We start from the raw sequence: 26,854 nt of genomic DNA on the forward strand, positions 1-26,854 counted from the left end.
TGAATGACCTGCTCCTTCTGCTGGATCAGGTATTTTCTGCATTCTCATTGAATTTTTTTTATTTACTTTATTTATTTATACAGGGACAATGTACAACATGACATGTTGTGCCAGAGTTAGCTATAAAGCTAATTTACATCTGTAGTCCCTGGGCAGGAAGTAACAAATTTAACACTTATAACAAATACAATATACACTTACAGTACAATAAATACAATACATCATTGTCAATAAAATGAAATCAAATCAGTGGCTGCATATTTGATTTTGTTTTAGCCAGATTTTAAGAACAGTTTTAAAATTATTAAAAGTGCTGATCTCTCTGATATACACTGGTATTTTATTCCATCTTTCTGCTGCTTTAACTGAAAAAACTGATTGTCCAAAAGCAGTTCTCTTAAGTTTAACTGAACAATCACCTCTAACAGATGACCTAGTCTGTCTTATATTGTCCTTGCCGACAATCACACATTGTTTGAGGGGTGGTGGTGCAAGACCATGAAATATTTGAATGATTGCTATGGAACGTGTTTTTTTTTTTAACGACAAAGGTGTTTACTGTAACACACAGCTTTCAGTTACTTAGACTGTATAATTAATTGCTCCCAAAACTCAACCCAGCATTTGTTTCTTGGAATATACTTATTTAATAAATCAATAGAAACATAGAGATACAACACCAGGTTAAATAAATATATTAATTGTTTTAAACAACTAGTTTACACACCTACATAAATCTTATAAATATTTGGTAAAATAACATGAAATAACCATTGTAATGTATATGAGTTAGTACATGTAGCACACACAAACACAAGTGTTAGGTTTTATATGTTTTTTATGAGGACCTCACATAGACATAATAATTTTTTACTATACAAACTGTATATTCGGTCCTCTTTACCCAATCTTACCCCTACACTGAAAACATTTTGCATTTACAAAAATATAAAATTTCTGTGTGATTTATGAGCATGATTACCCGTGGGGACCTTAAAGTCCCAATAAGTCTGTGTGCAAAGGCTTAAGTCCAAACTGGGATATACAAACTTTATAATAATAATAATAATAATAATAATAATAATAATAATAATAATAATAATAATAATTATTATTATTATTATTATTATTATTATTATTATTATTATTATTATTATTATTATTATTATTATAAACAATTTCCCCCGATGATTTTTGACAAATGTTGGCCATTAATAGGAAACTTCAAATGGTTGCAGTTATGACAACGTTTTGGTTATAGCACCACCTAGTGCGAGACACTGATGTTCTTCAGATACAGCATACAGCGTTGAAAATTCAGACTTTTGCATGTGATGCTAGGAAAATCCATTCAATTTACAGAATTCATTTCTACTCATCTTGAGAAGATTCAGAGTCATCTTCAGTAGAATCTTCGGATACAGTGAACTGCACTTTAATTAAAATAAATAAATAAATAAAAATCAGAGGGTTTAGCACATAACAGTTATGTTCTAGAGCAGAAAGGGAGACACTTATCTTTTAAATAATAAAAAAAGTATTTTTGAATAATATGTATTAAATTTAGCTTCAATGAGCCACTTCAACATTAAAAAAAAATTGAAAAATAAATATGAGGAAATAAAGGACAAACTGTTGAATGGTGCTACATTAAGTCAGGTTAAAAATACTCACAGATAGTGGCCGATTGGATAATGTGGACATCTGCAACTATGAAAAAGATAACAAAACATTTATTGCACCACACAAAATCACTAGAGGACTCATATGAGCTGACACAACATACAGCACTTTACTTTTCGGTTCACTAGCTCAGGGGTGTCAAAACTCAATTCCTGGAGGGCAGCAGCAGCACTAATGCATTTTAGTTTGAAAAGGCATAAGTTTTGCTTCGGTTACGCCATCCGTCCACACTACACCGGAGTTTTTGAGCGTCGAAAGCGGAACGTTTTGGAAGCGCTGAAGAGGCCGTTTTCATTCTAAAAAGCTGCTGCTCCGTCTCCGTGTGGATGGGGGAAAATGGAGACACCTGAAAAACGGAGGCGGGGCTGCAGACATTCGCCTCTCTGATTGGGGCTTTTCCTCAATATTAATTAGCCTACAGACAGTTCAATCCTGCATCCTCTCCTTGTAAGTTCAGACTTCGCAAGTTTGATATTGAAAACAGACTCCCGAGGATATGTCAGGTAAATCTTCAAAGGGAACAGTGTACTGTATAACCTCATTCACATCACCTTGGCTACGTTGTTTAACTATATCTTAACAATAAAATGAAAACATGATATAAGGAACTGCTATTTTCCTTTTGATATTAAAAACTTAACAGAGAGAAGAAATGTTGAGGCGTCGTGCTGCATATACGAGCGCCATCTTCACTGTATGCGTATTCATAACAAAACGGAGCCTGACATGACTACCTCCTATCATTTTCATTGAAAATAAGAAACATATCATCTCTTTTGCTGAATATCAGTTTTAATAATCCATAATGGCCATTATAAAAGTAAAACGCACAATAAGTTTATACATTACATAAAATAAAGGCAAACAATCAGTCATATACAGAATGTACGTGGTTATGTTAATTATTAACTTAACTTAATTATTCATAGATTCAAAAGACAAAAGTCTGGGAATATGTTGTTAGATATAGACAAAAAGAATAATTAAATATTACGTTTCGCAAATATAGTGATATTAGATCCAGCGGTAGATCCTTGATGAACACATCGACGAGCATGGCTTTCATCTCTGTAGATAGGCTGCAGCGCATGCCAGAGAGTGTGTGGTCATGTGGTGTGAGTTTTCAGTGTTTTGATGTAGTCGGAGAGCAGTTCAGAAACGCTGGGTGAAACGCTAGCAGGGGCGGACTGGGATTAAAAATCAGTCCAGGCACAGCCCCATGCACGGACACGCACATTCACTACTTATATTGGTGTACAGATGGTGAAATTAAATGAGCAGTACCATATATGTAATAGATATTTAAACCTTTAATGTATGTTACTGGAACAAAAACAAATTTGTATATGCAATCAATTTATTCATTCATTATCTTTTCGGCATAGTCCCTTTATTAATCTGGATCACCACAGCGGAATGAACCGCCAACTTGTCCAGCATATGTTTTACGCTGCAGATGCCCCCCAAGGTGCAACCCACTGTGAAACCTCTATACACACACATTCAGATACATGCACTATGGACAATTAAGCCAACCCAATTCACCTACAGCACATGTGTTTGGACTTGTGAGGGAAACCAGGAGGAAACCCACGCGAACATGCAAACTTCACACAGAAACACCAACTAACCCAGCCGAGGCTTGAAAAAGCAACCTTCTTGCATCCCTGTGCTGCTCTGTTTCGAGACTATTTCAGTTAATTTTATGCATTTGGCAGCGTTTGAATTTTTATTTATTTTTTTGCTCTCTCTGAGCTTTTCGGCACTGCCCTCCTTTTTTATGGTCCATTTCTGACAATTAGCTTGTGTTGCACTTACTATTTTTTGACATTTTTGCCAGATTTTGATTACGTCTGCGTAACCTCTAATTGGGTCTGCCCATCTTGACCAGCCAGTCATTGCCGATTGGGCCAATGCTTAACATTTATTATTATTATTACTATTATCATCATCATCATCATCATCATCATCATAATACTCACATCTTGCAAGAGATAAAAGCTGCCTGCAAGCAATACATATAAAAAACAATTCTAAAAAAAATTGCTGACCAGCCCACATTTAAAAGTAGGTCCGGCCCTTCTGGCATTTGCCAGAATTGCCAGATGGCCAGTCTGCCCCTGAGCGCTAGTGTGGACGCGGATTGTTTTTATTCTAAGGGTGCTTTCACACCTGTGAATCGATTCCGTTGTTCCGAAACAGAGATTACAAATGTTACATTGTTGCTCTTTGCTCTTGGAGCGGTTCACTTTCACACTGCAAAGTTTCTAATCGGACCAAAAGAGCTAAAACAAGTCACGTGCGAGTAAACTCTCCCTACATTGGTCAGAGTGTCAGGGTTTATTTTGCAGCGTCCCGCTAAGCTGTCAGGAGAGGTGGTGGTTTGATGGTGATTGACAGGGTGCGCGCACGACGTGTCTAAGGAGAGATGCGGTGGGGAGGGGTGAGAAGGGTGCGCGACGATGCCTATTTGAGGACCGGGAGGGAGACATGAGATTACCGGGAGATCATCACTCGTTTGCGGGCATCCGGAGACTAGCGAATCTTCCCGCCCTTCTCATAATTCTCTCTTCATATAGCCGTAAGCCTATTACATATCCATAAAACACTGTGATATAACCGCGCTCGGATCGGATCGCTTTCTCACTGCAATCGATCCGCTCCAGGGTTCATTTCAATCGAGCCGAGACCACCTCATTCAAGCGATCTCGGAGCGATTACTTTGGCGCGGAACAGAGTGCGATTGCCCTGTTCACATATGCCAATCGAACCGCGCTAACTGGGCAAACGAGATACGTTCCGAAACAAAAGTGTAGGTGTGAAAGCACCCTAAAACGCCGTTGTAAAACTAAAATGCACTAGTGTAAATGGGCCTCAGAGTTAGAACTAAACTGTGCAGAGCTGCGGGTCTATAGTAACTATGTTTGACACCTGTAACTAGCTAGACTGTATTTCTCTGAACAGTTTGTGACTGTTATTTTACCTTTCTTTGATATTTTGCCCATGTGCTCCTCACAGACTTCATCCAGTTTTCTTTTCAGCTCAGAGACAGATTGATCTACTTCCCTGAATGTTACGAGATCATCATGAACTTTCTTTGGTAAAGTATATGGTATTTTGGTAGAGTGAGAGGAGTAATTCTGCAATTTGAGAGGAAAAGACTTCATAGAGTCAATAGTGAGCACTTAATAAAAAAAGAGAATGCATCTCTTATACTTTTTTTATACCTGGAAGAAATGAATGTAATCTTCTGTACACAAAATCTGCCCCAGTTTATCATTCCGCTTCTGAAGATTGCTGATCTCCTGTTCCCGTTTTTGTATGTAACCGATAATCTGTTGAGTCTCCCTTTTCTCCTGAGCTCTGATCTCTCCTCTCACTTCAGTTCGTTTTTTGGTAAGGGATCTAATGAGTTCAGTGAAGATCCTGTCGCTGTGCTCCACTGCTGCCTGTGCAGAGCTCTGTCAGGACACAGTAACATAGGTTATTAGCCTAATAAATTACAAATTGAATGTGTGTGACTGTTGTCTCTGAATAAGTCGGACAAAGAAATAAATATTTTATTTTATGCCCAGGCAATAAATACGCTACCTGACAAAAGTCTTGTCGCCTATCCAAGTTTTGAGAACAGCAAAAAATGACTTGACTTCTGGTTGATCATTTATAGTTGATAGACAAATGTGTGGTCAGGTCATTGGCTCAGGATAAATTGGTTTGTCTGCTATTTCTTAGCACAGTCACTAGGTGTCTATAGAGAGCAATGCTGGTAATGGACCTTTTTATTAAGCAATGGGGTGCAAAACCTAGATCTGAGTTTCAGTGAGAGGGGTCTGGATGCAGACCTGGTGCAGTGCAATCTGAGCTGCATCCAATGCTTTTTAATGGGCTCACCTAACCCCACCACTAACCCTACCCCTCACCGTGACGTCACTCGTTCCATTTGAGTGCATTGTGTCTGAGGCCCCGTTTACACTAGTGCGTTTTAGTTTTAAAATGGCGTTTTAGATCAAAAACGATCCGCATCCACACTAGCCTTTCACCTAGGGTTTCAGAACATATCTCTGTCCACACTACACCACCAAAAACAGATATCATGTGACCATTCGTGCACTCTGGGCATGCGCGTTCTAGTATAAACAGAAAGCATGCGTCTCGCTCGGCATTTGGTTATTGTTAGTCAACAAACGCCGGTTGAACATTAAACGTGATGGTACAGAAAGCAAGAGAGGTATTTTTGTGGAGAGACGACGAGGTCGAGTTGTTACTAAACATAACAAATGAATAACTGCACAATGGCACCTAAAACAGACAATAGTGCAAACAACGCTCCAATTTCTGTGTCCGTGCTGTTGTTTACAGTGAAGGCTGGTCTGCTGTCTTCCGGTAGCGTTAAAGCCATGTGTTATAGTAATGTGATAGGGGCTTGACGAATAAGGGAAGGATACGCAATGACACAAAAGCCCCAATCAGGTAGCGAATCTCAGCAGCCCCGCCTCCGTTTTCAGATGTCTCCGTTTTTGCTCATCCACACTGAGACGGAGCAGCAGCGTTTTAGAATGAAAACAGCCTCTCCAGCATTTCCAAAACGCTCCGTTTTCAGCGCTCCAAAACTCTGGTGTAGTGTGGACGTATGGCGTAACCGTAGAAAACTTAAGCGTTTTAAAATGAAAACACATTAGTGTAAACGGGGCCTGAAATTGCATCGCTGAGTGAAGCAATCTTAGCTTGCATCATAATGGCTGCATCCAGATACTATTGGTTTCAGTAGTCATATCACAGCTGTTAGTAAATCAGCAGACTATCATCTTAAAAACATTGCAGGAGTTAGATGCTTTGTTTCCAGCGAGGACTTGTTCATGCTTTTATCAGCAGCAGAGTGGATTACTGTAATGAACTCCTCACCGGCCTTCCCAAAAAGACTCAGACAGTTGCAGCTCATCCAGAACTCTGCTGCCAGGATTCTCACCAGAACCAGGAAATCAGAGCACATCACATCTGTCCTCAGGTCTTAGCTCTAGCTCCCACACTGCAAAAAAAGCTTTTCTTATTTAGATGTTTTGTCTTGTTTTGAGTCCAAATATCTAAAAATTCTCAAATCAAGAAGAAATATTCTAGACAAGCAAAACATATTGCCTTGTTTTGAGAAATAATATGCTTATATTAAGTATATTTTTTATATAATAATAAGTTTTTCCGTAAAACAAGCAAAATAATCTGCCAATGGGGTAAGCAAATTAATCTTATGTCAAAAGAAAAACAAGATTATTTTGCTTGTTTTAAGGAAAAACTCACTTAATATTACCATATTATTTCTCAAAACAAGACAATAAGTTTTGCTTGTCTAGAAAATTATACTTGATTTGAGACTTTTTAGATATTTGGACTCGAAACAAGACAAAAAATCTAAATAAGAAAAGCAGTTTTTGCAATGCAGTTACAATCAGAATAGATTTTAAAGTATTATTTATATACTTATTTAATATTATAGTCTATAAATCACTAAATGGCCTAATATCTTAATACATTACAGATTTGTTTACTGAACAAAAACCTAATAGATCACTCAGATCATTATGGGATCAAGTAAATTAGACATTCTAAGAGTTCAGTCAAAGCAGGGTCCTTGTCTATTATAGTCATTATATAAGTATATTATTAACTAATTTTTTTCCTTTCCATTTGATTTCTTTCTTTCATTTTGGAGTCCCCAATTAAAATATATTTGAAGCAGCCAATCATACTTACCTTATGCAAATCTGCAGCCTTCCTAAATGCCCGAAGATTCTCGTTTGTGTCATTGATTTGCTGAACTAATTCCTTCTTTTTTATTTTCAGTTCCTCCTGTGGTTGATTGAACAATTAATAAGAATCATTATCTTGAGTGAATAATAACAATAACAATAATAATAAAAAGATGAAGAAGAAGAAGAATTAAAAGAATAAATACAAAAAGACTAAATGCTTCAAATTAATATACATTTTAATAAAAGTAATAATAAAACTACTGAATAAAACTAGTTTTATATTTCATTTTAATCTTTTCTCCTTTCTTTAAAATGCCTTTATTTTCTTTAAAGAGCTTGTTCTGAAGTCACAAGAAATAATCTGACAATGTTTTTGGTTTTTATTTCTTTACTTTGGACGTCTCAGAACCATTGCTGTCTATAAGGGATGAGGGAGCGCACAGATTTCATCTAAAGGCCGGCTTATACTGCGCAATTTTTTTAAAACTCCTGAAAAAATGTAACATGTCAGACTGCACGAACATCACTCCCTTGTCACACTGTAAGATCTCAGCTGTCATATAGACTGAAAGACAACCAAGATGCTCCAAACATGGAAGAAAACGCCCCTAGAGTTTGACATCACCGTGATAATTTCACTATCCCGCATTCTAAAAGGATTCCTCAAAGCAAATGCAAACAATCTCTAGGGGCAATTTTGCACACAGCATGTCTCAAAAATAAAACCAATTAGAAAAAAAAACACGTGCTCCTGACAGATTTGAACAATTTTTACAGTCATTTGAATTGTCGCATAGATTGCATCATCAGATTTGGCGCCCCTATTGGTTTCTAGATTGATGCTCATCGCAGCTCACTGCAGAAAAGTGTTTGAAATCTTCTGACACTGCCAGAATTTATCGGTGGAAAAATCTGATTAAAATGGGCATTAAGTGGCTGTCTGTGAACATGTCAAACCAACGATAAAATATCACAGATTTTAGCCTAGGATTTAAGGAATCTTTTAGGATTTCCAAAAATTGTCTCACAAATTAAGTCTGAAACCTCAGTGTGAGCAGGGTTTAAAATATTTTCATTTGAATTTTAAAAATGATCAATAGTCTCAGCATACTGGAAAGGCATGAGGCTGAGTAACTATAACAGATTAATATAGATAATATAGTTTTTTGGGGTGAACTAACCCTTTCAGAAACAGTCTGCATATTCTTACTCAGGATTATATTTTCACATTTTTTAAATATCACTTAGTAACTTAGTGAATACCCTTAAAAACATTACAGTGTTTGTTAATACAGTTTACATTAGCAATTTTACACAGCATTACCATTACTAAATACATATTTTACCTTTTTTTCTGGCATTTCATTTGCGGCTGATACAGTCTTATGTCCTCTGTGTTGACCCAAACAAAGCACACAAATACACCTCTTGTCCTCGTAGCAGTAAATCTCCAGAGCTTTGTGATGTTGAGGGCAGATCTGCTGCTGTAGATTTGCTGAAGCGTTCACCAGCTTGTGCTTTTTCAAAGCTTCAGAGTCACAATGAGGCTGAAGGTGAGTTTGACAGAATGACGCCAAACACACCAGACAAGACCTGACGGCTTTGAGTTTTCTTCCTTTACAAACATCGCACTGCACATCTCCATGTCCAGCTGGGACGTCCTGCTTCCTTTTTTCCAAAATGCCAGCAAGAACAACACTTCTGCCAAGATTTGGCCTTGGATTGAATTTGTTTCTGCATGTTGGGCAGCTGAAAACTGGTTTAAGAGATTCCTTATCCCAGAAATCCTTAATACAGTTCATACAGAAACTGTGCCCACAAGGTGTAGTGACTGGATCCTTAAACACCTCCAGGCAGATCGAACAGTCAAAAGGATTTTGAACATCAGATAAAGATTCTGCCATTTTGGTGCTTTTTCTCTTAGTAAACTGTTTATTAACAGGGTATGTTCTGAGAAGAAAAACAACAGAGAGTGACTTATGCAAGGTAGAAGGGTCTGGCTTCAGTTTGCAATAAACAAAATGTTTTCACTGAAACAAAAGTAAAAGTAAAAACAGGCTGTTTGTGTAGCCCTTTTAACACCGCACACTGATTTCAGAAAACAGCTGGAAGTGCTTTATGTGTGAGCACAAAAATCCCAGTTTGGTTATTATAGTGAAGAAGATTTCTATTCTCTCAGTGTGAAGTATTTTCTAAGTGTAAAGCAGTTAATTTTCTCTTCACAAAATGTATGTAGTGTTTGCAGCAAACATGCCAGCGTGTGTTAAAAATACAGTGATATGTCTGTGTAAGATGAGTATGCCTGCACAGGAGCAACACTAGGAGAAGGCTGAGTGACTGATTGTGTAGAATAACTGAATATGTAAAGCACTGATTATATATGTTGAATACTTGTATGAAGCTATATGTGTCAGAAGTTAGAATGAGTAACATATTATCAAGTTATTATCCTATCATAACAATGTATGTAAACACTTAATTCCTTTGCATAAGTTGCATCTATACTTTGCTGACATAGACCTGTAACATCTCTGTTGACATGAGCTAGTGGGCTGAGAGCCAAGAATAGCAGGACCCCTTAGACTAGAAACCTATTCAAAAATGGTCAAGAGTTAAAAAGAGACTTAGGGGTGTGTCAAATAATCCTGTATAAAAATTGTAACAAACACACTGAAAGTTTAGAAGGAGCAGGAGAGACTTTAGAAGGTGTCCAGGAGAGACTTCAGAATGCTCTGGGGTCTGCTCTGCTCTTTCTCGACTTTATTATGGAGAATAAAGTCTATTTTCTGATAATCAAAACCTCTGGTCTGATAATTTCTAATTGATAAGACGTCGAATTTACGACAATAGTTTAGCATTTTTAAATAAGTTGTTATTTGGATGCTATTTTTAAATTTGCTGTAGATTTCTGGATGTACATTTTTCATATTTAACATTCATTACATACATTTCAGAAACATTTAAATAGACTGCCATAGCAAGGAAGAAACAGACAAAACTCAAAAAAGATGAGCGCTACAATTTAAAATCCTAGAAATTATTAATAATAGTAGTTATTAATAATAATAATAATAATAATAATAATAATAAAAATATTAATAGGTAGCACTCTATTTTGATAGTCCATTTCAGTGGTCACAGTTTACAATAAGGTTCATTAGTTAATGTTAAGTAATGCATTTACTAACATGAACAAACAATGAACAATACATTTACTACAGCATTTATTCATGTTAATAAACGTTAGTTAATGAAAATACAGCTGTTCATTGTTAGTTCATGTTAACTCAGGGTGCATTAACTAATGTTAACAAGCATGGACTGAAATCTTAATAATGCATTAGTAAATGTTCAATTATGATTAACAAATGCTGTACATGTGTTGTTCATGATTATTTCATGTTAGTAAATGCATTAACTAATGAACCTTATTGTAAAGTGGTACCATTTCAGTTTTAGTAGTCTGTCTGCTTAATATCTGTTGATACAGCTTCTTCAACAGACATTTAACTGACTATAAGAAACTTTGCAAGTACATTTCAACTTACACTAACCCCAATCCTAACCCCAACCTAACAGTCTACTTATAATTTAATGAGAATTAGTTGTTATGTAGATGCAATGTAACTTAAATTCAACAAATGGACCATCAAAAGAAAGTGTGATCTAATGATGACAACAACAACATGCCACATACAGATGGAATTGAACATTAATGAATTTCCTTCCCAACATCTTTCGTCGATTGAATTTTCGTAATTTTGTGATTTAAAACGTCTAAAACTGTGGATAAACAAGCTAATAACTTTACATTATATACATACATTGAAAATGAATATGTAGTTCATGGAGTGTTCGTATGGACTGTTTACTCTAGAACAGTAACTGTTGTGATATTTGAGTAATATTATGATGAATTACTAGATGCTTCTGTTGATTCTCCCCATGTCATAAAAGTCTCAAGCAACCAATATTAGCAACCCTACACTAAATCACTTCCTAAAAACACTTTTTTAAAATACAATTTCAACGTAAAACTGACTTACAGAATTTATAATTCACCTGTAAAAAAGTTAGACAGACTTACAATGTGGCTGGTATTCCACAGCTGATGATTTAATCACATCAGGTATCAATCACTCCACTGCCAACTGTGTGATTGAATATAATAAAACAACAGAGGAAGAAGAAACAGGCATGTGTCTTCTAAGAAAAGAAAACGCTCAACAGGAAACGTCTTTGTTTGAGTGAGAGGCAAAACCAAATACTTCCTGTGCATTAAATAGAAATATCCAGTCCTTTACACTGAAGTTATGAACTAATCAAAATTTGTGCAATGGAATAAAGTAATTTTCAATATGTGCAAAAAAATAACAACAAATAAATAAATAAATAATAAACCAAGCTATTTACTTTACGTTCATTTATTTCATTTTTAAAATGACACTGACCTGCTCCACCTGTTAGATCAGTTTATGTACAGTTATCTCATCAGATGATTGCCACTGAGTGTGATTTTTCTAAGGCAAAGAGGTTTACTGTCATGCATAATCGTTCCGGTTACAGACGCAACCCACGTTCCACAAAGGATGGAACAATGTTGTGTCAGAATCAGTAGCGGTGCTAGCTTAAATGGCGCCCAGGTCGAAACAACCACCTATACGACCCCTCCTCCCTAAAGCTTAGTTGGTTTATAGAAGGGTAGTTCTAGTGTGGTTCTACAAGGTTACATATAGAAAAGAACCATTAAACATGTACATTCTAAAAAAAAATGTTTGTTATTTTACACTAACTTTGGGTAAAATATGGACAAAACCAGAATTGGAATTATTAAACATGTTCATATTTATTATAATTATAACAATATTATTATTATTATTATTATTATTATTATTATTATTATCATCATCATCATCATCATCATCATCATCATCATCAATAATAATAATAATAATAATAATAATAATAATAATAATAATAATAATAATAATAATAATAATAATAATTATTATTATTATTGTTGTTGTCATTTATTACTGTTGTCCTTTCTTTTTTTTTTACTCTCATTTTTACTATCATACATTAATAAGCATTGTTGTTACTCCCTACCTCTGACTGGTTTCTTTCTATATGTTTTATCTATATCTGTGACACTTGCTTCATTTATTGACTGTTATTGTTCCTTATGTATGTACTCTGACCTGTCCACCAAGTTACCTTTACATGCATACACACACACACACTCAAGCACATACCAGTATATGACTATATTGTTGTTGTTTTTGTTTTGTTTTTGTCCTGAAAGGGAAGAAGGCTGCGGAGGTCACCCCTCTACCCAATTGGGGAGACCTGGTGACAATATTATATGGACATATGGGCTAACCCTAACATGGGGAGCGGAACATATGATAAAATGGTTAGTGGAAAGCGAAGACACAGTTCCGCCTGGGAAGAGGGAACTGTACCATGGCTGAATGACACATTTAGGATCACCAACAGGGATCATGCATGGCTGGCACCGATCCCCAGAATGCGGCTGACTGGATGGGCATACCAACAAAGTATTTTTCTCCTCCTGAGTGTCACTTGCTGGGGGAGGAACTCTCTAGGGGCCAGATATGGAAACTCCCCAAGCAGAGCAGAATAGGTGCAAGCATCTCTGGGTTAGGTAGAAAGTCATAGCAAGCATGTTTTGACATCGAGCTTGAAACCAGCACCACCCGAAGATTATAAAATCGTGTGAATGTGTTAGGTGTCACCCAGCCTGCAGCTCTATACATGTCTGTTATAGAGGTGCATTGTCTGCATTGTCACCTGCACTGTATACATAAACCTCTCTTGTCTCTTCAGTCTTGTGAGGCTTCTGAAGCGAAAAGCCTGCCTTGCTCTCCTCAGCTTCTGGCTTCATACTTAGCCTATTGTAATCATCATCAGCTGCAAGAGCTGTGCACTGCCAGTTCATAGACATTCATTGGCCGGTTTTCTTAAGCTGTGGTCACACTGCACTTTCCTCCCCAAAGACTTCCATTCATACACACACAAATGTGTCAGACCATAAACGAAAGCTGGTGCTACAAAATGGAAAGTTTAAGCTTGGTGAACTCTGACCTGCGAAATCACATCACTTGACTGTGTGAGACCAATGGAAGATCAAAACATGACCTCTTTGGCAGGAATTTAAAACATGGACCAATCGCTTGTTTTTTTTTAAAGTCTAAACATCTTGTTTAATCCCACCCCTTTTTGCAGCGCCGTACGACAGATTTTTTCATGCTCAAACTCTAGTGTGACTGCAGCATTACTCTTCAGAATGATTAGGCATCTAGCGATTCCCCCAAAATGTTGTTCAGACAAGGCATTTCTGTTCTTGACATGATAGGGAACTTAAGCTACTTGCACTGTATAAAATGGGTTGTTCCAGCCCAAAACACAACTCAGCAATTTTTAGAACCTATTTAATAAATGAATATATTTTAAAAAGTTGTATGAGAAAATACACAAGTGAAAATAATAAAAATAATAAAAAATATTTTAATACATGTAAACAGAAATATATATTCACACCCTCCGGACATTTCTAAATAATCCTAATTGTCTAGTTAATGAAATATATATATATTTTTAATTGTAAATTCTTACCCATGTTAGTGGTGTATTGTGAATTCAACAATTAAAAAACACATCCATTTTGCCCAAATGATTATTTTTAAAATGAACAGATCTTCTAATCCAAATGGTTGCATTTTTTTATTCTTTTTAATCCTAGCATCATCTAGTGTTGGAATTTGTCACTGATGTTCTCAACAGATTCAGCATACAGCATACAGCATAAAAAAATATATATATATATATATATATATAAATATATATATATATATATATATATATATATATATATATATATATATATATATATATATATATATATATATATATATGTATATATATATGTATTTGATCCTGGTGAAATCCCTGAAATCTCCGGGCACACTTCAATCTGACAGACAACCAGGGGATGAAGAAGCTTCACAAGGTGAAGGGGGTTCAAATGATTCAGAGGATTCAGAGGCTTCAGAGGCTTCAGATGATTCAGATGAATCAGAGGGCAACCCTTAAATTAAAAAAAAAAAAAGAAAAGAAAAGTAGTCTGGTACCCAAGCACATGAGGTTTTGTACTAAACTTTGTAGTTAGACACTACAAAGTTAAATTTTAATAGCATTTTAAACAAATAAACTTATAATTTATAGTTAAATAAACTTTAACTTTAAAAAGATGAAGTGAATAAATATATTGGATGAGTTTCTTTAATACAAAGTAAAAAATAAATGAATGGTGAAACATGAAATTAGGTTTTACAAAAATACTCACCAATCACAAAGGGCCTGATAATGTGGACATCAGCCACTATAGAAAGATACGAATAATTTTATGGCACCACAGTAGTTGTGAAATCACACTCTTCAAATTTCATACAAGCTGACACAACATAAAACACTTTACTTTTTGGTCTACCAGCATCATATCATGGCACACCTTAAGTACTATTCTCTATTTGAGAACGTTTAAACTGTTTGTGGCTGTGATATTTACCTTTGTTTGATATTTTGCCCATGTGCTTCTCACAGACTTCATCCAGTTTTCTTTTCAGCTTTGAGACAGATTCATCTATTTTCTCAAATGTTACAAGATCATTAACATCTTTGGGTAAGACATACAGTCTTGGAGAAAGGGAAGAGAAATTCTGCAAATTTGGGAGAAAAGATATAAGAACAGATTCAATAGCAATCTCAGCATTTCATAAAACACGAATCCATCCTCTATAACACTTTTTATTTATACCTGGAAGAAATAAATGTGATCTTCTGTATGTAAAACCTGCTCCAGTTTAACACTCTGGTTCCGAAGATTGCTGATCTCCTGTTTCTGTTTCTGTATGTAATTCGTAGCTTTTTGAGTCTCCTGTTTCTCCTGAGCTCTGATCTTTTCTCTCACTTCAGTTTGTTTTTTTGTAAGGGATTGGATGAGTTCAGTGAAGATCTTGTTGCTGTGCTCCACTGACGTCTGTGCAGAGCTCTGCCAGGACACAGAAACACGAGACATAGAGCATTGTAATCTAAATAAAATCAGAATGAAAATACTTTATAGAAACACCTCCATCTGAATAAAAATGCGCAAACCGAATGAAATTTTAATTGGTTTGCCAAATAGCATACAAATGTTGGCCACTTTAGGCAGTAATGTGGCACTTGTGGTTTTTCTTCAGCCCAGACAAAATGAATGTGAGCCTGAAGTGGCCCACATGCACAATGACAAAAAGGGGCCAAAGATTCCAATTCACATATGGGCCATTTAAGGCAATGATTTGTCACTTAAAATAAAATGTAATCTGAATGTGAGCCTAATGTGGCCAATGTGGAAAATGGTCAATTTGGGCCAAATGACAGAGGAAAATGTGGGCTACAGTTGGCAAAATTGTGACATAGTCATTTAAGGGTAATCTGGGTCTAAACCCAAAGTGGTTCACATGTGTAGGTCCAAATGTGGCCCAGTTATCTTAAGACATATGTGGGCCACTTTTGGCAAATATTCGACACAGTAAGCTCTGGCTATTGCAGCTGTGAGCCTAAAGTGGCCCAGAGAAAATATGGCAAATGTGGCCCAGTTATCTTAAAACATATGTGGGCCACTTTTAGCAAATTTTTGGCTCAGTAAACTCTGGCTAACGTGGCTGGTAGCCTATAGTGGCCCAGAGCAAAATGTGGCCCAGTTATCTTAAAAGATGTGTGGGCTAATCTTGGCGAATATTTGGCTCAGTAAACTCTGGCTAATGTGGATTTGAGCGTGGGCCAGTTATCTTAAAATATATGTGAGCCACATTTGGCAAATATTTGGCTCAGTAAACTCTGGCTAATGTGGCTGGTAGCCTATAGTGGCCCAGAGCAAAATGTGGCCCAGTTATCTTAAAAGATGTGTGGGCTAATCTTGGCGAATATTTGGCTCAGTAAACTCTGGCTTATGTGGATTTGAGTGTGGGCCAGTTATCTTAAAATATATGTGAGCCACATTTGGCAAATATTTGGCTCGGTAAACTCTGGCTAATGTGGCTGGTAGCCACATTAATTACTCAAAATTTGTAATCAAAAAATTGTAACAAAAATAAATTTAAAATGTATTTTAAATGTGGGTCATGATGGGCCAAACTTACGAGGCCCACATACCAATTTTTAACATCTGGGCCAAATACTACATTGTACATCTGGCCCAAATCTTGTGTGCTGCCTTAAAGACGGTGCCAACTTTGCCAAACCCGAGCTCATGTTTGGCCCACACGCTGAATGCTAGTGCCACAGGAATACCTATGCCAAATCTGGGCCAGAATTCTTTGCTACCTTTGTTTCTGACCGCTTTTACAATATTTAAGAACAGCGCATCCACACTTTGATTCCGTTTTATCTGCTCTGTCACTCATCGCCAACCTGCCGTTTTGCACATTCTGAGCACAGGAATGAAGTGCATGAAGGTTCTGTGTACAGGTTACCTGTAGTAGATATGAAGGAGTAATGAAAATCTTCACTCCCATTTAAATTACAATTGAGTCCTGCCTGCTTCCACGTTACAGATGGAAAATGAACACTTCACTGCGAAAAAAAAAACCTGTTCGGGTTGCAAGGATGCAGAACTCTACATCCCAGTTCTTGCAAAGCCACCTTAATTATGGGATATTTAACCCATTTAGCACGATTGGGATGCTCTGGATTGATTTATACAACAACGAGTGGACAAACAGTCCTCAGGTAACAATAAACAATCTGATTGACTCATATCCCCAAATGTCAAATGTCTTAATTTATGAGTTCCACTCACCTTATGTAAATCCATAGGTTTTTTAAATGCTTGAAGATTCTTGTTTATGTCTGTGATTTTCTTAATGAATTCCGTTTTTTTAATTTTCAATTTCTCCTGTTTTAAAGAACAATAAGAAATATTTGTTTGAGTAACTTACGAAACAATAAACATTTATACTACTACTACTACTACTACTAAAAAAACAAAAAAACTACTGAATAAAACCGGTTTTATGGAAAGTATAGTTCTTTCATGGTCTTCCTGCTCATATAAAAAATCCAAATATATCTTATTATTTAAAAAACAACTAAAACTGAGATAAAATATTCACACATTTTTTATTATATGTGTTACAATTGACATTTGCAATATAGCACAGTGTTTTTTGCCATTATTAAATACATATAACCTCATCTTACCTTTTCTTTTGCCATTTCAGTTATGGCTGAGACAGTCTTATGTCCACTGTGCTGATCACCCAAACAAAGCACACATATACACTTCTTGTCATTATAGCAGTAAATCTCCAGAGCTTTATGATGTTGAGGGCAGATCTGCTGCTGTAGATTTGCTGAAGCGTTCACCAGCTTGTGCTTTTTAAAAGCTTGAGATTGATAATGAGGCTGAAGGTGAGTTTGACAGAATGACGCCAAACACACCAGACAAGACTTGACGGCTTTGATTTTTCTTCCTATACAGACGTCACACTGCACATCTCCAGGTGCAGCTGGGGCATCCTGCTTCCTTTCTTCTACAATGCCAGCGAGAACAGTGTTTTTGCTGAGAGTTGGCCTTTGCCGGAATCCATTCCTGCATGTTGGGCAGCTGTAAACACCTCTTAAAGATTCCTTATCCCAGCACGACTTAATACAGTTCATACAAAAACTGTGCCCACAAGATGTAGTCACCGGATCCTTAAACAGTTCCAAGCAGATTGAACAGTTAAATGGATTTTGAACATCAGATGAGGAGCCTGCCATTTTAGTGCTTTCTCTCCCGTGAACTGTTCAATACCAGGGTGTATTCTGAGAATGGAAATAACAGGGAGTGGCTTACGCAAGATAAACAAATGTAAGATCTCCACCAAAACAGTCAAAATGAATGAAAGAATTAATGAATATATGCTAAAAAAATAAATGAAATAAAAATTAAATTAGTTAACTAAAAAACTAATTATAACTATTATAGTAACAATTACAGATTTGTATGAATAAAAAGATGAATAGGTTGACGAACCTGACTAACTAGTTTCAGTTTGCTATGAAAAACAGACAACAGAAGCAAAAGTGAAAGAAAAAAACAGTAATTACTAAAACAAATCTGAGAGTTTACACTTAGCTAATGATCCATCAAAAGCGTGTTTGGCATCCTCGAGCCCAGGGCTCCCTCCTGTTCGCAAAGCTAGATATATATTATAATATGAAATAATATAAATAATAATAATTAAACAACTAAACAAAAGAAATTTTATACTATGGCTTTTTATTTTATTTTTCTTCAGCATAAAATGCCTATTGTTTTTTTAAATAAACAAACAAACACATTCCTATGTTCTTATTTTCATATTGTTTAAGCATATTAAGTTCTACAAGACCACATGAAAGAAAAATGATTATGCTTCCATTCAAATATCAATGACTTGAATAAAATACATAATTGCATTTTTATAGAGTTTGTTAATAGAGTTTACAGTTAGACTATTACACAGTGCTTTGTATGCCATTATTAAATACATATCTCATTTTACCTTTTTTCCAGCCATTTCAGCTGCAGCTGATACAGTCTTATGTCCACTGTGCTGACCCATACATAGCACACATATACACTTCTTGTCATTATAGCAGTAAATCTCCAGAGCTTTATGATGTTGAGGGCAGATCTGCTGCTGTAGATTTGCTGAAGCGTTCACCAGCTTGTGCTTTTTAAAAGCTTGAGATTGATAATGAGGCTGAAGAAGAGTTTGACAGAATGACGCCAAACACACCAGACAAGACTTGACGGCTTTGAATTTTCCTCCTATACAGACGTCACACTGCACATCTCCAGGTGCAGCTGGGGCATCCTGCTTCCTTTCTTCTACAATGCCAGCGAGAACAGTGTTTTTGCTGAGAGCTGGCCTTGGCCTAAATTCATTCCTGCATGTTGGGCAGCTGTAAACACCTCTAAAAAATTCCTTATCCCAGCACGACTTAATACAGTTCATACAAAAATGTGCCCACAAGATGTAGTCACCGGATCCTTAAACAGTTCCAAGCAGATTGAACAGTTAAATGGATTTTGAACATCAGATAATGTGCCCGGCATTTTGGTGTGTGTTTTTCTCCCAGTGAAGTGTGTTATTCTGAGAATGGTAATTCAAGGTAATGGCTTCTGCAGGATGAAGACTGCAACAAAGTAGAATGAATGAACATTTACAGTCTAAAAGAGTTAAGACAAAATATTTGTTATAGCAACCCTTAGTACTTGTACTTGTACACTGATGTGAGTTATTATGTGCTACACAGCATTAATGAGTGCATCCCATCAGAAGTGAAGACATTTAGGTTGTATTGTTCATGCATCTCTGCAAAAATTATTACTTCTGATTATTATTAATGTGCAAGTTTCAAGTAAGTGTTACAAAACAACCTGAAACTCTCTTAAAAGGAAAATTAAAATTCAAAGATTTACAAAATCCATGAACTGCGTGCAAACATACAGTAAAAGGGAAAAACAAGTGTTTTTTGTTTATTTTATTACTATTTATTTAGAAAAAAAACAATAAAATACGTTTGCTATTAACATTGGAACTGCACAGAACTCAAAACTCAAGACTTCGCATGAAACTTCCAAAGTACAGAACTACAAATAGCAAAACACACACACACACACACACACACACACACACACACACACACACACACACACACACACACACACACACACACACACACACACACGCACACACACACACACACACACACATATATATATATATATAAATATATATACACACATAATATATACTTTGGTTGTTTTTGTATAGTTACATTTTCTTATGTAACCCTGTAAACCTTATGTAAATCACAGCTATTTAAAAATCTCAAATCTGAGGGTTCAAAAAAAAAAAAATAAATAAATAAATAAATGTTTAAGTTGTCCAATGGAGTGCTTTTAATCTTTGCCCAGAACTACATGTTACTAATCACAATTGAGTTGGGATATATTTACAGAAGTAAGTTGACAAAAAAAAGTAATGGAACCTGATTTTCACTTAATATTTTACCGATATTTAGAATAAAAGATGTTTATACTGTATGTGGCCTACTATAACTTTTAAACTCTACTGCAACCTTCTGACACTCAAAAGATAATATTTTTTAACTAATATAAATGGACATACTGTACATTTCAAGGGGGGTGCATATGGACAGTCTCCTCTCAAACAGATACTCTTGTACAACATTTGTTAAAGTATTTGAGTAGCATTATTATTAAATTAAAATCTTCTTACAGGATCCTGTCCAACATTAAACAGCAACATCAAATTGATTCTGCCAATGTTTTCAAAATGTCAAGCAAACAAAGTTGGCAAAATGTATTTTAGTTTAAGCAACACTGATTTATACAAGATAAAATTCACCTGTTATTTCACTCACCAGTGCTTTTCCACTGCTGATGATTTTATCACCGTCTGCTATCAATCACTCCACTAACAACCGTGTGACTGAATATAAAAAAGCATCAAGAGAAACAGAAATAGGTATCTTGACTGCAGACATGCAATATACGCAATTTGGGTCCACAAAAAAAAAAGAAAAAGAAAAAAAAGAAGAAAATGCTTAACAGGAAACAAATGTGGGCTGAGGAGATGTGCAAAACCAAATTCTTCCTGCCACTAACTGTGAATTTAATATAATTGTGTAAAAGGCTTAGCATTGATGTTATCAACTAATCAGAGCCCATGCAATATGGAATAAAGTATTTCTCAATGACTGGGTAAAATGCATACGTCTATTTTCATACAGTAGTGATACTTTTTTTGTACTGTTAGTTGATTAGTACCTGTGATTCATCTTGTTGACGCTTTTCCTGTTTTCACTTTGGTCCTTTAAAAACAGATGCACACATAAGCTGTGTTTTCAAATGTGGGTTTGCAAAGTACTGGGGATTTCACACATGCTCCTGCCTTTTAACATTTAAAGATCTGTGTACTTCTCCACTTAAAGTCTGTTTATAAAATTTTATAAAGATAAAAATGCATTTTCTAACTGTGTAGTAATTGTTATACACAACCTGACAAAAGTCTTATCGTCTATCCTAGTTGTAAGAGCAACAAATAATAACTTTACTTCTAGTTGATCATTTGGAAAAGTGTCAGAAGGTAGATTTCTCTGATGGATCATCTGCATCCCAATCATCACAAATACTTCAGAAGACCTATCGGAACTTCAAGGACCAAACATTCTCATAGAAATCAGTCAAGTTTGGTGAAGGAAAAATCATGGTTTGGGGGCGTGCAAGAGATCTGCAGAGTGGATGGCAACATTAATAGCTTGAGGTATCAAGACATTTGTGTTGCCCATTACATTACAAACCACAGGAGAGGGCAAATTCTTCAGCAGGATAGCGCTCATTCCATACTTTAGTCTCCATGTCAAAGTTCCTGAAAGCAAAAAAGGTCAAAGTGCTCCAGGATTGGTCAGCCCATTCACCAGACATGAACATTATTGAGCATGTCTGGGGTAAGATGAAGGAGAAGGCGTTGAAGATGACATCAAAGACTCTTAATGAACTCTGGGAGTCCTGCAAGATGCTTTCTTTGCCATTCCAGATGACTTTATTAATAAGTGATTTGAGTCATTGCAGAGATGTATGGATGCAGTCCTCTAAGCTCATGATGGAGTCAGACAAAATATTTATTCTGTTTCCTCTGCAGCATGACTTTATATTCTATACTGTACATTACTTCTGTTAAGTGGCAAGACTTTTGAATAAGAAAAGTTAGACCTTACTGTCCTAATTAAATAATTAAAAATAAGTGGCATGATCATATTTTATTTTGGTCAAATAAGCGTAATCTAGAGGCCTTTGCCTTTCATATAAGCCACTTCTGATGCCAAATGATTAACTAGAAGTCAAGTTATTATTTGTTTTTTTCTAAAACTTGGATGGGAAATAAGACTTTTGTCAGGTAGTTTACAGAGGTGAATTTTTCTTTTTAATTTTTTTTTTTTTTTTTGAAAAATGTACATTGATATTGGACACTGTAAATAGTACACAAATGTACTGTGTATACAAACTGTACATACACCTGCGCACAATTAAGTTAAAGTTCAAATTAATTAAGCAATTAAGCCAAAATCACATTTTGGTGTCAATTGCTGTAAACTACATTTATGTAATAAACAAATGAAGGTTTTTAATTCAGTAATTAGCATGGGGTATATGTGGATTTCTGTTATGAAAAAAATAATTATATACTCACAATGGGGAAAAAATGGCTGAATCAAAAATTCATTCAATTTGCACAATAACAAAAAATATAGATAGCCAAAGACATGAAAATGAAAGTAATTAAATTGATTTAAAAATGTAAGGAGTGAAAATTAAATATTTGTGTAAAAATGTAATGAGTAAAAGTAAAAAAAAAATAATAATAATGGACTTATATACTGATACCAGAAAGTCAAATAAATAAATAAATAAATAAATAGTGGAGTAATACACTGAAACCAGGAAATCTAGTTAAGTACAGTAAATATAGATACAGTACAGTATCTTTTCAAGTACAGTAATTGATTACATAATTATTGAAAATTCATTCAATTTGCACAATGACAAAAAATATAGACAGTCGAAGACACAAAAATTAAATTAATGAGATTGGTTTAAAAATGTAAGTAGAAACAGATATCTGTGTAAAAATATAATGAATAAAAGTAAAAAAATAAAATAAAAACAATAGTGGAGTTATATACTGATACCAGAAAATCTACTTGAATAAGTTCTTTGTTACTTCCCATCTCTGGTAATTTTAACTTTTAAGATTATTATTTTTTGGAAAGTACTTGGATTTTGGAGACTGTACACAAATGTACTGTACTTACACACTGTAATACACATGTAACGGAGGCAAGCTAGTACGTGCTGTGCAGGTAAACCTCACTCCTCTGACCTCTAAAGGTGCTCTAGCGACAGATGCTAGACGCCATGGTCTTTAGCCTTCTTGGTAGAGCATCCGACTCATATGCGGAAGGTCGCCCAGCTCAGAGCGGGTTGGGTAGTGTAAGACCGGCGGGGTTACACACACATACAATTAAGTTAAAATCAATTAAGCAGTTAATTTAAAATCACATTCAAACACAACTGTCAAATACTGTTATTTAGTAAACTTTTTTTGTAAAAATTCAGTAATTAGCACGAGGAGTGTATGTGGATTTCTGACTGTATTGAGAAAAATTATCTTCTGCTGTATTGCGTAAATGTTAAAATGACATCTGTTTGGAAACAATTGCCAGCTTTTTTTGAGTAATGTTGTGATGTAAAATGTTATGATATCATTCACACATATACAGTTTTTTAACTGAGGAATTGAGTTTTAGTTTAAATTCTGTTTCACGTTTCCTCTTTTAAATCTTACATAAAGAAATTAATAATAGTTGCTAGTTAAAATGTTTTTTCTTGGTATAAATAGACAATTTGTATCACTTCAGTTACTAGTTTGAAGAAATGCAGAAATATACAGTGATTACAAACACAGATTAACATGAAAAACATGGGAAAATGTCTGACCTTCTCTTTATTAAGTTGATTTCAACTTTTTAAGCACCAAAGATTAATGCAACTGCTTCTTATATGTTTATATATAATGTATTTGTAACATCTTCAGACAGTTGCATTTTGCATATTTTATCTGGCTGAATTTACATTATAAAGTGGACGCAAAAGCACTCACCTGAATAAACTCTGTCAGATTAGCCGACTGATGAACTCAATCCTCTGTGAATCGCATGTCATGACATACAGTCCACTAGATGGCAGCACAGGACAGGTTTTGCAATGTGACTCCTTTTTATTTCCTGTCCAACTTTTAACATTACACAGGCCACATGCACCACAACATGACCTCTTCTGTGAAAACAAATCACCAGTAAACGACACCTTTAGTGCTTTTTTTTAAAGTTCCCACAACTCTGGGTTGCCAGATTTATATCCTAAATCACCCTCATAAAATAAAGTGAATCTATCTATCTATCTATCTATCTATCTATCTATCTATCTATCTATCTATCAATCTATCAATCTATCTATCTATCTATCTATCTATCTATCTATCTATCTATCTATCTATCTATCTATCTATCTATCTATCTATCTATCTATCTATCTATCTATCTATCTATCTATCTATCTATCTATCTATCCATCCATCCATCCATCCATCCATCCATCCATCCATCCATACTTCTTTTTATCATCTGAACCATTCAGTTGTTATTTCAGTCTATAAAAATAATCAGCCAAAGTTACAGTTGAAAGGCAAAGATATTATTATTATTATTATTGTTATTATTATTAATTAAGTATGGGAATTTTATGGGTTTTTTTTTTGGTTCATGTTTATTTTACCTTGTGAACATCTAGTTCTCATAAAGACTCAATACAAAATAAATCGTGGGCATTAATTTCTTTGTACTTTACTTTTTTTTAATGTCATAGTTTTATACCAGGCTTCATATCAAATTAATTTATCGGACTTTTGTGCAGAGATCCATAATTGGCCTGTTTGTTACAGATATTTTTATACAGTGTATCTGAACCTGACAACAGTGCACATTTCCACTACACAGGAATTTGACTGAACTGCTTGACCGACTGTACCGAATCTAGATTTTCTTCATCCATATCAAAACAGACTGGATGAGGAGGAGCGCGGCGCCGCTTTCACACTATCAGCATGCAGATCTGTCACGACAAACACCTCCTGATGTGTGTGTGTTTATCAGCGCATCAGTGTATGTGAGGCTGAAGGCATGAACAGCCCTGGGAAACACTAAACAAAACCCTTTCCCTCATAGTTGTGCTCACTTCGTCATTCAGAGTGTCTGTAATTACACGATGTATGAATGCAAATTTCCCAAAAATATCAGTGAAAGAATTGTACATCTACTCCAGCTAAGAATGTGCAAAACTACATATTTTCATCTGTTGATTAATATTATTGATTGATTGATTGATTGATTGATTGATTGATTGATTGATTGATTGATTGATTGATTGATTGATTGATTGATTGATTGATTGAATGATTGATTGATATAGTGCTCACCATATATGAGCATCCCACAAAAATCTTGTTTAAATTAATATTTTCTATAGGATGTTTTACAGTGTTACTGTATGTGTGCAGATATATTAGATTAGTCAGTACTGAAGCCAAATCTGGAGCTTATCTAACAAAAGAACTTTAGATAATGATCCAAAAATTAGTAGCCCAAATTTATATAATAGGGAAAATATTAAATACAAATTTTAAAAAATGCAAAAAAAAAAAAAAAAAAAACACGAACAAACGCACGGACACACACACACACACACACGCACACATATACATATAACTTTTGTAGATTTTTTGCAATATTTCAAATGATATTAAATGTATTATCTTTTTAGTTCTAAAGATGATCTGTGACTAAAATATTACTTTAATAAATATATCCATTTAATAAATGCACCAAACAATGTTGTACTTTGGAGTCATTTCTAAAATCTAAAAAATTATGAAAAATACCAAACAACTATGTAATATAGATTAAAAGTATCTTTCAGACAGAGGTTCAGCAGCCTTAGACTACATTTGTTCTCTTCAAAAGATAAATACTTAGCTAATATGTAGCTTAGATTTACATTAGACAAATACCTTTTATTTATTTTGATTTGCACTGTTCTGTCATTTATTTTCAGTGTAAAATTATTACTTCTGTTCAAATGCCAAATGTTTTTTTCACTTATGTTTAAGTGCAAAGAGAAATGGACTATTGTTTGTTTTTTATTTTTATTTTTGTGCTGTATTAATTGGTTGCTAAGCAGCAATAAACAACACTTTAAAATATAAAGAGTTTTCATGTGAATTACTAGTAGTGTTTTGAAATAAAAAACGCATAATAATCGTGACAACCGTGAAACCATGATTACTCCTCAGACTATAATCGTGCAACCAAAATCTATAATCGTTGCATTCTTAGTTACTAAAAATCCATTAACTAACATCAACTAATACACCCTTATTTTAAAATGTATCAATTTTTCAACCCCATATTTCCAAAAACCTTCACAGCACTACCTCTTTAAATTCCAGCATAAGTGAGCTTACTGCATAACAGGCATGACCCATATATGAACGTACAGCACAGTGAATATAAAGCTGCCTTGTGTTCGTTTTCTAGACAGGTCTGAAAGACGCAAACAGTCATTTCTCCCACAATGTTTCCACAGGCATATCATCTTAACACAGCTAACCCGGTAACCCATTACAAGAACGCAGTGTGCACAGCTGCTATGAGTAACCTTAAACCACTTAATGTAGAAAAACTATTAA

General features: G+C 35.1%; 2 protein-coding genes across 3 annotated transcripts; both read right to left on the reverse strand.

Moving 5' to 3' along the window:
• Nucleotides 1-1,196: 1,196 nt before the first annotated feature.
• On the reverse strand, nt 1,197-12,085 carry ftr70 (finTRIM family, member 70). The gene is made up of 7 exons (XM_021480900.3): nt 11,515-12,085; nt 8,774-9,377; nt 7,429-7,524; nt 4,911-5,144; nt 4,667-4,823; nt 1,675-1,710; nt 1,197-1,433 (listed from the first exon to the last, which is right to left on the reverse strand). The coding sequence occupies exons 2-7, from the start codon at nt 9,329-9,331 to the stop codon at nt 1,372-1,374; spliced, it is 1,143 nt and encodes a 380-aa protein (XP_021336575.1). The 5' UTR covers nt 9,332-9,377; nt 11,515-12,085; the 3' UTR covers nt 1,197-1,371.
• Nucleotides 12,086-14,390: 2,305 nt separating this feature from the next.
• On the reverse strand, nt 14,391-24,695 carry ftr69 (finTRIM family, member 69). 2 transcript variants are annotated; one of them, XM_073920302.1, is made up of 9 exons: nt 21,319-24,695; nt 20,913-20,980; nt 19,022-19,658; nt 17,694-18,299; nt 17,293-17,388; nt 15,268-15,501; nt 15,019-15,169; nt 14,797-14,832; nt 14,391-14,538 (listed from the first exon to the last, which is right to left on the reverse strand). In XM_073920302.1, the coding sequence occupies exons 4-9, from the start codon at nt 18,252-18,254 to the stop codon at nt 14,420-14,422; spliced, it is 1,197 nt and encodes a 398-aa protein (XP_073776403.1). In that variant the 5' UTR covers nt 18,255-18,299; nt 19,022-19,658; nt 20,913-20,980; nt 21,319-24,695; the 3' UTR covers nt 14,391-14,419. The 2 variants fall into 2 exon arrangements, with proteins under 2 accessions (XP_073776403.1, XP_017214343.3); XM_017358854.4 differs by lacking the exons at nt 19,022-19,658; nt 20,913-20,980; nt 21,319-24,695 and having other exon boundaries at nt 17,694-18,338.
• Between the last annotated feature and the right edge of the window lie 2,159 nt (nt 24,696-26,854).

The sequence above is a fragment of the Danio rerio genome, chromosome 13 (genome assembly GCF_049306965.1).
Source record: "Danio rerio strain Tuebingen ecotype United States chromosome 13, GRCz12tu, whole genome shotgun sequence".
Lineage (NCBI taxonomy): Eukaryota > Metazoa > Chordata > Actinopteri > Cypriniformes > Danionidae > Danio > Danio rerio.

Excerpts from the sequence above, each read along its gene's own strand:
- ftr69 (XM_073920302.1), bottom strand. The coding sequence starts at position 18,254 with ATGGCAGGCTCCTCATCTGATGTTCAAAATCCATTTAACTGTTCAATC. Across the intron at positions 15,502-17,292 it reads AACCTATGGATTTACATAAG|AGCTCTGCACAGACGTCAGT; the intron begins GTGAGTGGAACT and ends GTGTCCTGGCAG. Across the intron at positions 14,539-14,796 it reads TATCAGGCCCTTTGTGATTG|GGTTGCCCTCTGATTCATCT; the intron begins GTGAGTATTTTT and ends TTTTAATTTAAG.
- ftr70 (XM_021480900.3), bottom strand. The coding sequence starts at position 9,331 with ATGGCAGAATCTTTATCTGATGTTCAAAATCCTTTTGACTGTTCGATC. Across the intron at positions 5,145-7,428 it reads AGGCTGCAGATTTGCATAAG|AGCTCTGCACAGGCAGCAGT; the intron begins GTAAGTATGATT and ends GTGTCCTGACAG. Across the intron at positions 1,434-1,674 it reads TATCCAATCGGCCACTATCT|TGCAGTTCACTGTATCCGAA; the intron begins GTGAGTATTTTT and ends TTTTAATTAAAG.